General features: G+C 39.8%; 1 protein-coding gene across 1 annotated transcript; it reads left to right on the top strand.

The window, feature by feature from the left end:
- The first annotated feature begins 9,658 nt into the window (after positions 1–9,658).
- LOC124274463 (uncharacterized mitochondrial protein AtMg00860-like) lies at positions 9,659–10,012 on the top strand. The gene has a single exon (XM_046709824.1). The coding sequence runs from the start codon at positions 9,659–9,661 to the stop codon at positions 10,010–10,012; it is 354 nt and encodes a 117-aa protein (XP_046565780.1).
- The last annotated feature ends 4,650 nt before the right edge of the window (positions 10,013–14,662 follow it).

The raw sequence follows: 14,662 nt of genomic DNA, 5'->3' as shown, positions 1-14,662 counted from the left end.
AATTAACTCTTGCAAGAATAATTTTCATATTTTTAATTTCTGTCGAATTGCTTTCAATACTTATCTACCAGCTGGGAAATCATCTCAGCTACATATACATTATTTCCATTCAATTGTCCGATGAAAACAGCATACATTAGACATACCAGTCAGGTTTAACATGGCTGTCAATGGGATAGATTAAGATGAAGTTTTACTTCTGGTGCTTAATCAGGTGTCATTCGATAACAAATCAACGAAACGATGAAAGAAAATTATGTACACGAAGCTGAAGATGACTTCCAAGATGTTTGCAAAATATCAAAATAAAATGACTTCTACTCAGTTTATAAAACACATTCTTGCATAGTTATTAGCTTCGCATATTGTGCCCATTCTTGAAATCCAACTTACTTTTAAAGGTCAACCCTTAACAATTAGTCAAACTGAGATAACTGGAAGTGTTTCCAAGCTTTTTTCTCTCCAGTACAGAGACCGTCGTCCACAAACAGTGTTTTTTCTGGACTTCCAAGTTTTATCAGTTGCATACTGTTTTTTTCACTACTCAAACCCACCACTGGTGGAAAGTGACATATGTGACTTCATGGGGTGAAGTGATAAAGGCGCTTGTTTGTAACTAGTCTCGCTGGGAGAGCTACAGAAAAAAATGCTGGTGTGGATGGAATGATGGTGCTCCTTCTGTTGATCTCAACGTCAGTGCACAGGCGAGTGCATGAGTTCAGCAATATTCTATCAGGCCGGGGGCACTACATATTGCACCATTGCGGGGGAATCGAGGGCGGTCCTTTGGCTTGACGAGAAAACTATTAAAACGCGCGTTTGCCCTACCCCTTGTGCTATAGAAATAATAAAAATAATTGAGCATGATCATGTGTCAACCATGATATATTTCCTCAGCTTTCTGTTAAATTAACCCAAGTACATACAGCTGCTATTGCTACAGTTTTAGGACTACACACCAACCTCAAATCTATCCACAGAGGCTGTGAAATGCTTTTGAACATCTCACAATGAGTGGTAACACCGAATATTAGATCAGTGTTACATGAACCATTTGTTTGTAACATCAAAAAACTTTCGTTAATTGCCCCCTTTCTGCACGCAGTAGCCATAATGGGCATAAGTGAGTGAGTGAGTTACAATTTTAAGTCATATCAGCAATATTTCAACCATATCGTGACTAAATCATGTTATAGATTTGTTATTTATAATAGTTAAAATAAATTGAGTAATTATGGATCGAAGGGGGCATCAGCTCTTGAAGAACATTGTTCAAAATCCGAGAAACATGCGGATAAAATGTCAACCAAGGTGAACAATATGCCGCTAGACAGCTTCTTGTCTGGAAAAGTGAAAAGTATCGACTGTGACTGCACAACTAGCAAATCAGTCGACAACCCAGTCATCAACACTCAAGTCTTTGGTGCCAATGTGTGACAGAATTTCAAATTCAGAGGTACGTACTGTAATAATTATCGAAATATTAATCATATATAAATATCTGCCAATATTTAGATTTAAGTCATTCTAATAGATTCTATAATCAAAAAGTATCCTAGATAAGGCCTACATCACTTTGTGAAAATTGATAAGATGGCAATTAAGCCCACATTAACATTATAATTGTATGAATAGAGACTGGTGAATTTACAGAACTCTTGTAACTTGCAGGTAAGTATGTCTTTTTGCCTATTTCTAATACATCTATAAATCATATACAAACACAACCATATTTATTAGTAGCAGCACATGTACATGTACACCGTCTGTATTTAAAACTTAACAATATACTAATGCTTATAACATAGTAGCTAATATTAGGCCTAAAAAATATATGTCTTGTTCCTGATTTCCGCCCGCGTCAGTTTCAACCCAGCGCGTCAAGCGTGTTTTTCCGGATTATAAATGAGCAAAGGGAGTGTGTACGATTAGCTGATCACTTATCAGTATTTTCTGCTGAACTTGCAGCAATCATTGAAGCTTGGATTCATTTTTTGAGACCTGTATCGGCGGTCATTTTCAGCGATTTTGTCAGTGCTTTACAAGCAGTTCAGACAGGTTTCTCCTCAGCATATTATTAGCATATTATTATACTCGACACTTTAATGAATTAAGTAAAGATCTTTTAAATGTAGAATTTTCATGGATACCTGCTCATGTTGGACTATTTGGAAATGAAAAAGGTGATAAATTGGCAAAAGCTGCATGGCATCGAGCGTTTTGTAACTAAATCCAAATTATCAAGAAGCAACCGTAGAGAAGAGGTTCTTTTAAAGGTCACATAAACCCTAGGGGGTAAAAATACATAAATCACTAACTCGCATCATTATAAATGAAACCCCGTCATTAAAACTACTCATTTCGACCTTTAATTGACTTAAATCGACCTTTTTGACAACAGTGCACAATTCTCACCCGCGAACGAAATTTCAACCAATCAGAGCGGCGCGACTCTGTGACGTCATATGAGGAATAGCTAGGAGGGCCTGTGCAGAATTCATCTACATTTTAGGGGTTAAATTATCTTGTTTACAGGCTTGTATAAACCTGAAATCGTGACAATTGTTGTGGAAAATGAAAGCTATATGTTCTCACAATCTACTGTCATTTAATTTTGTCTCATGCTTTGCCTAATTTCCGAGTTACAACTTGTTTTCATAGACGATTCTGTCAAAATCGATTGGTGTCGTTAGGCCCTATTTGTATAATGACTGATCCAAATTGATCCCATTTCTGTGTTTTTTACCTCGATATTTAATCATGTCATGTAAAAATCTGTTTGTATTCTTAAAACAGTGTCGGCCCATAAGTTTTCACATGCAATACAGCAATTAATACTCCCCTTGTTGTAACCCGTGTTAGGTGGTATAAACCTACACATGTTATTTGTCATCATTCACTTGATGGTCAGTTAATGAATTTATAACAGGTATAATTAGTGGTAACACACTTAAATTACCCGACAAAGGTTCCCATTTGGCATTTCTTGTGTCTGGAGTAAATATTCAACATTATAAACATCGATCAAAGGATTAACCGATAACACGCTGATTGATTAATTACTTTTATCTTACACAGCGGAATTGTCAAAAGGTAGTGTTTATGTATGTAGATTTACTAATCTATACTGAATACACTCTGTCGTGTCGGTGTCTGCGTAAAAACAACGTCCTTCTTTCAAAGGATTAACCGGCATTACATTGATTGATTGCCCATTATTGGCTAACTAAATTACTGTTTTTAAAGAAAGGCGGACATTATGCAATTAGTTGCCAGGTGTGCTATCTTGGGTGACCAATGAGACTATACATCAATACCTGAAAAGATTTATCACTTTTCGTATATTAAACTGTTAAAAGACACATCATTTGGAACAGTTTTGTGGATATTGATGGATACATTCCTCGAACAAGGTAATGGCCTGATATTGTTCCTATAACTTTAATCTGTTTTAATTTTAATATTTGCATTTTGTTTTTATTCATTTGTCGTAGCATTCAACAGAATCATTGTTTTCGCCGTGAAGTGTAATGAGACAGACAACATGCACTAGGGTGTGTGTGCGAATTATGATTCACATTGGCAAACTATAAAATGTCTAGATATTACAGTTCTGTTATAAATTCACTATAAGTATCAGCAGATCGTCTGCTTTTTATTTAGTTTCAAAATGCATACAAGTATGATAATAAACTAATTAGGATTATAAGACCAAATATAAAGACGCACATTGACTAGTATCTACATACTGGTGAGTGGACATTAACCATGGGAATGTAGCCAGAAATTTATCGCGTAGTATTGTGACTTCGACCCCCACCTCGCTTCCGTGGAAGAAATCGTTATGTTATAAGTTGTGTCATGCAAAATCCGTTTGGTTATGATTCCAATACATATTTAACTACGAGTAGAAAGTAGTCTTGATTTTCTAACTTGATGAAAACAAACTATAATCTCCTTAATTCTAACAGATTTTTATTTTTAAAATGGCGGCACTCTGTCGGGAACATCCGCCAGTCTGAGGATAAATGGTATTTAGGTTTGTTTCCACCGAGTTACAAAATCAAAACTACTTTCTACTGGTAGTAAAATATGTATTTTATTGATGGCCAATAGGATTTTGCATGACAAAGCGTAAAACATAACAATTTCTCTCGTGGCAGCGAGGTGGGTGTCAATATAATACTACTTACAATATTATTGTTACTTCGACCACAACCTCACTTCCTAGGAAGAAATCGTTATGTTACAAGTTGTGTCATAGAAAATCTTTATGGTCATCAATCATATGCATATTTTACTACAACTAGTAAGTAGTTTTGATTCTTTAACTTCCGTGAAGCGATCTGAACACAAGTAAGATATCGTTTCAGGCTTCCACAACTCTCGCTTCGCACTCACAAACATAACCCATTTAGCACGAACTGTGGGGTCCTGTGGAAACCTGTGCATGGGGACACCATCGCCCGACCCCTAGGAGCAATTGACGACAAAGCAACGATTCAGCATGTCGTCGTTGATGTCGAGAAATCATCAAAATGATGAGCGTGCTACACATTTTCTATACAACTAACTGAAAATCGTTCCTCATATGACGTCACTGCAGTGCTCTGGCGACAGAGTTACGTAACCTGTCTGTGGTTTCGTTGGCGGGCGAGAGGGAAGCAGGCGACTTTTTGGCAACTTTTAATCGCTCGGTATTAAATAACCACAAGTTTTTAAAGAATAAATTTGGTGTTCCGCATAAGACTAACCACAAATCTTTCATATGTAATGGTTAAAAGAGTAACAAAAAACAAAGTTTAGTGGTTCTTTAACCAGACTTCGACTTGGGCATTGCGGTCTTGGTGCATATCTAAATATTATTAATAAAGATATTTCTGCAAATTGTACAGTTTGTAATAAGCTAGATAATGTGGCTCATTATTAACTGCATTGCCAAAAATATGTAAATCAACGTAAGGCGATGGTGGAATCTCTGACCTGTCACAATATTGACATCTCATTGACTGGACTATTGTGCTCAAGGAATATCGTTCACCATGAAGTTCAGAATGTCATTCTTGATTATATTAATGCATGTGGCAGCTTTACTACTTTATAAAAGTTTAGCAACTAAGCAAACCTTTATGATGGGCAAGGTTTAAATGGACCCTGTTGCCAGAACACCGAATTAAACTTTTAATTATCTATCTGTCTGTCTGTAACTGGGGAAAACGTGCAGCAGGGAAAACCAAAATGCTACTCGTTTCAGTTCACATAGAGTGTAGCCTAACATTATAAGGTCGTTTGGCTTTGTGGAATGTAGTCTAGATGTATCGCTACTTGATTTATACGAGTCACTGAGGAAAGGGCATTTTTCGACCTGTGACAAGTTTGTTTTACCAGCTGAGTATGATGACTGCGTGGTCGCGGTTTCAGTTGGAGATAAACAATCTGGTCCATTCCAGTCAGTTCCAAGGACCGTAAACTTGAATGACACCTGGGAATTTGGTAAATACATGGTTTACCGCTTACAATTCAGCGATGACAAGGTTCAAGGAACGCATTTCCTGAAGAAAAATGCCTTTCAAACTCTTATGAAGTTGCAAGTTTCCAAAGTTTGGTAAGCATTCAGGCCCATACATAGACCAAATAGACGGTTTGAACGGACAACAGTATCATAAGATGGCTACAAGAAATATAATTTCATAAATATAAGTAGTCCTAAGTATCTATATATTAATTTGAATTTCATTTCAAATTTTAACAAATACATAAATATTTCATTGTGATATTCTAAATTACTTTCAAACAATGTTTAATCATTTCATGGATAAATAAATATTAAAATCTAATTCATTGTTCTAATTTTTCCTTTGATATTTCAGACAAATAAATTGACAAAATATAAAAGTTTCCCATTGCAATAGTATAAAAGTAAGCACATCCTTCAATTCATTATTTCATATGTACATTTTAAACTTGCCTGATACTAGGCGATGGCCTTTGGATGGTTGATCCCCATACAACAAAACTGAAGCTGCAGAAGTGTATGCTGCCACCAGAGTTTGATATTTTTCAAGGGTACGACATCCCCAAAAGTCACCAACATGTCCCCAAAAACCTGTCAGCAGATGAACCAACAGTTCTTTTTTATTACTTTCTGCGAAGAACTAGTAGCATCATTATTAAAAAAATATTCTGTGACTGCATCTGAACTGAAGAAGTTAGCAGAGCACATGAAACACTCCTTCTCAGAAGAACTGAAAACATCTCTACATCATGAAGTTTTGGCCTACTAGATTGATTCTAAATTGCCGGTCTTTAGTGAAGAAGTTGCCATTGCCAAGTGGTGGGGAGAAGTCCACAAGTCCTCAAAGTATCCAGCCCTGGCAAAGCTTGCTGCAGTTGCTATGTCAGTTTTCCATGGACCCCAAGTGGAGTCATCATTCAACCTGATGGGAGACATAATAGACCCCAAATCATCCCGGATGAATGTTGAAACATTCAGTGCCATCCAAACTGTGAAGTACAACCTTCTCTCCAAAAATACAACTGCTCTAAGGTACTTCAACAGACCAGATCCCAAGTTTTCTCCAGTCAATAGGTGAATGTGTCTGAATATCAGGTCAGCTGCAGCACTGCACAAGAAAACACTGGGAAAAAATGCTGAAGCACGAAGAATATGCCAAGACAGACTAAAACTCAACAGAGGCAAAAACAACAAAACAAAAAACCCAGAGCAAAGTAAATGCAAAACTGGCAGCAGAAAGAGAGGTTGAACTTAATATACAAAAACACATGGCTAGGCAAACTAAAGCAGCTAGGAAGAGGGTATTGGAAGTGATGGCAGAAAACTGCCAGAAGAACAGGAAACTCAGCCAGTGATGTGTATTATCATTGCTGAATATATGCAGCTTGCACAGTGTATTATAGGCATGTGTATAAATGTGTAGATCAGTTTCTTGTACAAGTGTAATCAGTGAACATGACAAGTGTGGATACTTTTTTGAACAACCAGGATGACTGAATTCATTGCCAGCTACCTTTCTGTTAGTGATGCACAAGTTTGATAGTGTTCTTTTCTGCATGTATCACTGGATGTCAAGACAAAATTTCATTAAAAATGCTTTATGGTGACAGTCATACTGAGTGTGTGAAGACCAGAATTATGGGTGGTAAGTGATCTTTTCTTAATAAAAGGGGCATTATTAACAATGATGTATGTTATATTTTTTCTCTTTATTGCATGTCAAATAATATCTTAAGGGCTCAGTGTCTACTTATTGTGTTAACTGCAGCAACACTACTGAGTATTGCTGATTTTCGAGACTTACCACAATCCATTTTAAAGCAGATTTTGCAGTACAAATAGGGAATATTTCAATAAATTTGGAATTTTCATCTCAGATTGCAGGAAAATGCACCAAATTCATTGTAATACTTGAAAATTTTACAAGGGGGAGAGGAGAGAGAGAGAGAGAGAGAGAGAGAGAGAGAGAGAGGGGAAAGAATGCCCTCAAAACACACCACCCACCACCACCACCCCTAGATGGGCGATGTGCATTATTTTCACATCGCATTCCGTGCCCTTGACACTCATAATAAACTTCCTCCAAAATGGAAATTAGCTGTTATCATGCCTGTTTAAATTAATTGAAACTAAATTTTAAACATCTGTCAGCAAAGGACAGTAAACAACTAGACTATCACAGATATGTATTTAAAACTTGTAATTAAATCTAAAATACTTCAACAATAAAGACGATGCAACATAAAAACGGGCTATAGATCGCAAACAACTGAAGGTAGATCACCATACTAGGGACCATGGGGACTTACAGTGCCTTTGCTACCTGCATGGACCCTAGTTGGATTTACACCATCCCTTCAGCCGCTGTTGATTGTAGGAAACTTAAAATAACAAAAATACTACGTTTAAAAATCCTGGTAAGTTTAAATGTATTTTGAAAGGTTTGGGACTTACGCACTCTCTCAGGAGGGCAATAATTCTACAGTAACCCCCAATACAGCCCTGAACAATCTCAGTTGATAACCTAAACTACCAATTATAAAACATTTATCTATTTACAAAATATATCAAAGTTTATGTAACAATGCTATTTCTGTAAAAAAAATTTTTTATTAAATGATGATTAACATGATTAAAAAGATCCCTCACTGTTTTGACATGGAAATATTTATCCCGTGTGATTGAAAAATCAATACAGTCAAGCAGGACATGTTTGACCGTGATTCTCTCACCACAAGGGACGCAAAATGGAGGATATTCGCCTTCCCGCAAATACTCATGAGTGTATGGTCAACGCGACATCGTTGCATAACGGCATTGGGCATAAGTATCCCTGACCAATTCGTTGAGTGACTTAATATTGACGTAATCCCTGACCAATTCGTTGAGTGACTTAATATTGACGTACGAACATAAAACCTACAAGAACGATAAATCTAAACTAAGGGACCGTTCATAAGTAATGGGTTAGGGGTGATGATGAATTATATGGAGAAGGGTGTACAATGTGAATGCCCCCCTCCCCCTCCACTAATGCGTATGTGCAAAGAGAGTGACCCCCCACCTGCATGTCATGTGCAAAAGCAATGCCCCACACACACACACACACTTCCCATGTTACACGTGACATTTATTGCATAGTATTTTTGTGTACAAACTTGATGACCGCCCTTAGTACCTGTGTACAAATTGATAACCCCTCTACCTCCCAAGAACAAAATAATAAAAACATAATGATGATTTGTTGAAAACATATTCTAATGTAATTATATTCAGCTGCTCACGTTCTATTACCAAATATCTATTCTTAGATACGTTTCGATGCTCTGCAAACAAAGACCAACACCAACTAGGAGACTCATACCTCACAAGTGGATTTCGATCTCTCAGACAGTTGTCTCACCAATGGACAGAGGAACGAAGCCTTCACTATGCTTTCAAGATGGAGCTCCATAATGTCGAAGCGCCTCATTGATTTGGGACACACCACAGCTGTGCAACATAAGATCAACCTCATTGACGATACTCCTTTCAAGGAACCTCACCAACGAATTCCACCTGGAATGTTTGAGGAAGTCAGGGAACACCTTCATGAGATGTTGACATGTGGAGCCATTCGTGAGTCTCATAGTCCTTTCTCGTCTAACATAGCTCTGGTGAGGAAGAAAGACAAGTCTCTGCGTCTATGTCTGGATTTTTGCCGGATTAACCAGCGGACGGTTAAGGACGCCTATTCCATCCCCAGGATCGATGAAACCTTAGATTGTCTGTCAGGAGCATCCTTGTTTTCTAAATTGGACTTTCGTTCAGGATACTGGCAAGTGGAGCTAAAAGAAGAGGACAAGCACAAGACTGCCTTTTCAGCATGTCCGCTCGGATTTTATGAATGCAATTGAATGCCGTTCGGACTTACCAATGCACCTGCCACCTTCCAGCGTCTAATGGAGAAATGTATGGGAGATCTCAACCTCAAGGAGTGTCTAATTTACCTGGATGACATAATTATATTCTCATCTACATTTAAGGAACACTTGGAACGTCTTGAAGCAGTATTCCAACGACTGAAAGACAATGGCCTCAAGCAAGTTATTCAGGGATCGCGTGACATACCTTGGGCATGTTGTATCTTGCAACGGGATAGAGATGGATCCAGAGAAGGTATCAGCACTCAAGAATTGGCCCGTACCAACCAATGTGCATGACGTTAGAAGATTTCTAGGCTTCACTGGGTATTACCACCGTTTTGTGAAGGATTTCTCTCGGAATCCAAGACCCATCAACGAGCTCTTGACAGACCAACCAAAGAAGAAGAGACGAAGCTCTAAACCTGATCCTAACTGGAAGTGGAATGATGAGCAACAAAAAGCTTTTGATGTCCTCATCCAGCGTCTCACTTCACTGCCAATCTTAGCGTATGCTGATTACACTCTCCCCTTTGAGGTCCACACCAATGCCAGCGCTGGGACTGGGAGCAGTTCTCTACCAGAAGCAGCATGACAAGATGAGAGTAATCGCGTATGCAAATAGAGGACTCAGGAAGAGTGAGAGGAACTATCCTGCACACAAGCTGGAGTTTTAGCACTCAAATGGGCCATCATGGATAAGTTTCATGAGTACCTGTATGGAAACAAATTCGAGGTCAAGACAGATAACAACCCTCTTACCAAGCTTGATGCCACTGGACACAGGTGGTTCGCTGCTCTCTCAGCATACGACTTCATCATTATCTATCGTGCAGGCAACACCAACATGGACGCCAATGGATTGTCAAGAAGGACAGATTACTCGGACAGCAAGGAGTCTCATATCGAACCCCCATCCATCAAGGCCATCTGCCAAGTTCATTGCACCTCCTGCATTGCTGTGGAAAGCTTAGCTTGTGATGAAAAAGTTGTTTGCCCAGATGACATAATTCCATTGACCCCTACATCACTGTCCTGGAAGAAGGAAAAACTGAGTGATCAACATCTTTGACGTGTAATCCATCTCATCAAGGAAGGAGTTAAGCTTACAGCACGTAAGCGGTCACTTGAGGATCCTGCAAGTGTTTCTCAAGGGTGAGAAGACGAATCAACAACATCGAAGTGATTGAACACCAGCTAGTTCTACCAAGGAACAAGATACAGGAAATACTTCAGTCTCTCCATGACAACTCAGGACACCAGGGACGTGACAGAACTCTCCATCTTGTGAGATCAAGGTTTTTCTGGACTGGAATGTCTGAGGATGTCGAGAAGTACATTAAGAACTGTGGTAATTGTGTCTGACGCAAGTCCAAAACCACTGTGAAAGCCGCATCACTTGTAAGCATCCACACTTCACAGCCAATGGAACTTGTCTGTTTGGACTATCTCAAACTCGAAGAATCCAAAGGAAGCTACGAGAATATCCTTGTGATCACGGATCATTTTACTCGCTATGCTATTGACATTCCAACTTGTAACCAATCAGCCAAGACCACAGCGAGAGTACTGTTTGACAATTTTCTAGTACATTATGGATTCCCGGCTAAACTCCACAGTGACCAAGGGAGGAACTTCGAGGGCAAAATCATCAGAGAACCCTGCCAACATACTGGGATAAAGAAGACAAGAACGGCGCCATATCACCCTCAAGGTAATGGTATGACGGAACGTTTCAACCAGACTCTGATGAACATGTTGGGTACCCTAGATGAAGAGAAGAGTGACTGGAAAACTTATGTACCTGCTCTTGTCCATTCCTACAATGCCACGAGTCATGAGAGTACAGGATTCACTACCTTCTACCTCATGTTTGGACAACACCCTCGACTCCCAGTTGATGCCTTTCTTGGATTCGACCTTGGAGAAGGACAAGCTACCTGTACTCAGTACGCTAACAACCTCCAGAAGCGGCTACAGTTTGCGTACAACATCGCCTCCAAGGAATCCAGGAAGGCAGGACAACACCACAAACAACATTACAACAAGAAAGAAAGAGAGTCCTTTCTACAACCAAATGATCGTGTTCTGGTGTGACTTGTCGGACTTATAGGAAGGAACAAGCTTGCCAACAAGTGGGGAAAAAACGTCTAACGTCTAACCCAACAAGGACATTCCCGTCTACACTTTGAAGCAAGAGAGTGGCCAGGGGCCAATGAAGACTCTCCACTGCAACATGCTCCTGCCACTGGAATCTGTTTCCCTCCAACAACACACGCCCAGGACAGAACGACGCCAATCTGGAAGAAGCAAGAAATCGGTATCACTTCGAGTGAAGGAGTTTCAAGCTTCAGACAGATCCGAAGAAACCAGTCAAGATGAAGAGGAGATCATACTGCTGCCCAGACTTAGGAGTTAAGCCAGAGCCACGGATTTGATTCCAAGTGCCGCTAATACTTCTTGTCAAATCTCAGGATCTTCTGGCAGCCAGCCAGAGACCACAGAGCCACAGTTATCTCCCCTGCCAGCATTTCCATTCTGGAAAGGTCGACTGCAACGCCGCCCTCAAGTACTCCTGTGGAACCAGAAGAAGCTGCAATCTCTCCTGTCTTCAGCATTCAATCTGCATCACCTGCCCAGATGGATGCTCTGCAGTTGGGGACGCCTACCCGACTCAGAACCCGTCCAGCCTGGATGCACAGTGATCAATTGGGTTACAAACTTTGGGGCCGTCGTTCATCAAGAATCGGAAGAGGAAGAAGTTTTTGTTTGAAGTTCTTGTACATAGTTTAGTTGGTTTGTTCAGTTTGGTTTGTCAGTTTCTTTCAATGATTTCCTGATCATTGAAACCTTACGAGCTTTCATAGGAGTACCAGGTGTTTTGTTTTCCGTTATTTGGTGTTCCTTTCAAAAGCATACGTGTCATTGAAAGCTTAACTAATTCAGTTGGGGATATTTTCATCAATATCTCTGTTTGATTATTTTCCACTCTAATTATTGGCCATTTCCTTTGTTCTATAATTGTTGAGGACTCCATTTTCCAAAGGGGAGAATTTGTTGCCGACAGCCTTCTATTTCCCTTTCCACTGGCTATATGTAGAGAGTTGTACGTGCCACCCGTATTCGGCTACCCGCCAAATCTCGTGCATTTCATGCCTGTGACGTGTGACACTTTCATGTCACCATCCGACCATTTCGGACGCACACAACATCTTTCTCATGTTGTAATGTTCGTATTTCACAGGCAATAAACTGGTTCATATCATAAGCGACGTCCCCCATCTCATCAATTATTGTCCTTGGGACATCTCAAGACCAGATCCTGCGATAATTGGCGCCCGAACAGGCTATCATTTTATATAAAACTAATAAAAGCTTCGAATGGCGGCAAATGTTATCATGCTCCATTCTTTGGAAGCTTCCCGTCAATTAAGTTTCAAGCAAAACGTTTGTATCAAAATACATTAACATCATATTTTTCATTTTTATCAAATATTGAATGTATAAGCAGTAAAATTGATTTAAGTCAGTGATATAGCAATAACGATTTTTCATTTCATCAAAACGACAAGTGTTATTGTCTTAAGTTAATTCAGTCCATAACGGGACTTCAAACATAATGCATCTGCACATTTACGTCATCACTGGAGAATGTTTTATGTTTTACAAATTAAAGATGAAAATGCAGCAGAGAGGGTTCTGGTGATCCTGGCACAGGCTGGTAAGGCTGGTAAGGCTCATCATCAGCTCAGGACCCTTGCCCCTACACGCTGCCCAGACAGCGAATGGGACTTCTTCCAGGAAACGCTGCCTAGTCGAACCCACCAAGAACTTTCCAGAGAATATGAAGGGGGGGTAGACGACCGTGTTTTTGGGATGCAAGCGAGACATTTCAAAGGCGAGGTCAGCGAGGTCCGCATATTGCCAATCATCGCCATCAACAATCTCAACTTCAAATTTCAGAGTCTGTCCAACAACTTTGGCACGCTTAAAATAGCTGTGGAATTCCTTGCTTTCATCATGAGTCTTCACATGCATCACCAGAGGATCATCCGATAAATAAATGTGTGCAAAAGTGCACAATTAAAGTGTATCATGAAGAACCTCCACATTTTAATCAAACCCCGACCTCCAGAATTGATTGGCATGTATTAACAACTGAGAGAGGAACGAGGGTGGTGGGCTCTATTATCACACATGATCCTTCTGGTCAGGCGGTCAAGACTGTGGATGTCTTGTTTTGTCCAATCAACTACTCCAAAGGAATAGGAAAGGACTGGCACAGCAAAAGTATTAGTGGCTTTGACCTTGTTTCGAGCATTTAGCTCTGAGCTCCAGATTTTCTTTAAGCGAGATTTATACTCGGCCCGAAGTTTGTCTTGAATCTGGGCATTCTGGAGCTTGTCTCATTTCAAGATAAGTGTATGCCTGATTTTCCACAAGATGCTCAATAACTCCTCCCCTTTGTAATCTGACCGATCCATCATTAGTTACCTTGCCACGTTTCAAATGAAGAGAATTACATTTGTCGAGTCCAAATGTCATGCCAATATCAGTAGAAAAGGGCTCGACAAGAAGAACCTGCTCTTTCAAATTGGTATCTCCTTTCTCAAGTAGCTCGATATCTTCCATGTAAGTGGTGTTGGTGATCTGTGTTGAGGAGCTCCGGGTGGATCTATTGTTGAGGAGCTCCAAGGATGGTGAAGGAGTCCCCCATTCCCCTTCTGATTGGAATAGATTCTGAAGTCTGCACCTGCCCTTGCGAGTACATCTCAAGTTGAGTCGACCAGCAACTCATTAAAGACTTGAGTAAATCAAGTAGTCGCTCAGGGAGGTCAATACAACGCAGAGACTTCAGAATGCATTTGTGAGGGACAGAGTCGTATGCTTTTTTGTAGTCAATCAACACATAGAATGGTTGCGGTGATATATTTCCAAAATCATTTTTTGTACAAGAAGTTGATCCTTGCACCCCACAACATCCCTTTCTCGCTCCCTTTTGCTCTCTATAAATTATGTCATTAGAAGAGCAGTAAGAATGAAACGAGGTTTATCAGACACCCTGTGAATATTTTATATTGTGTATTCAAACATGTGATAGGGCGGAAGTTTTTGGGATCAGTCAAGTCTCCTTTCTTGGGAAGGAGTATTGTGCGACCTTTGCAGAACCATGGAGGAACATCACCTGTGTCCACGAGAGAGTTGAAACAGTGAAGTAATGGTGTTTGGACACAGGGGAATAGTT

Source organism: Haliotis rubra, unplaced genomic scaffold, assembly GCF_003918875.1.
Source record: "Haliotis rubra isolate DU_JTF1 unplaced genomic scaffold, ASM391887v1 Scf191, whole genome shotgun sequence".
Lineage (NCBI taxonomy): Eukaryota > Metazoa > Mollusca > Gastropoda > Lepetellida > Haliotidae > Haliotis > Haliotis rubra.
The sequence above is the reverse complement of the archived record's forward strand: the minus strand, read 5'-3'. Positions and strand labels throughout refer to the sequence as shown.

Excerpts from the sequence above, each read along its gene's own strand:
- LOC124274463 (XM_046709824.1), top strand. The coding sequence starts at position 9,659 with ATGGATCCAGAGAAGGTATCAGCACTCAAGAATTGGCCCGTACCAACC.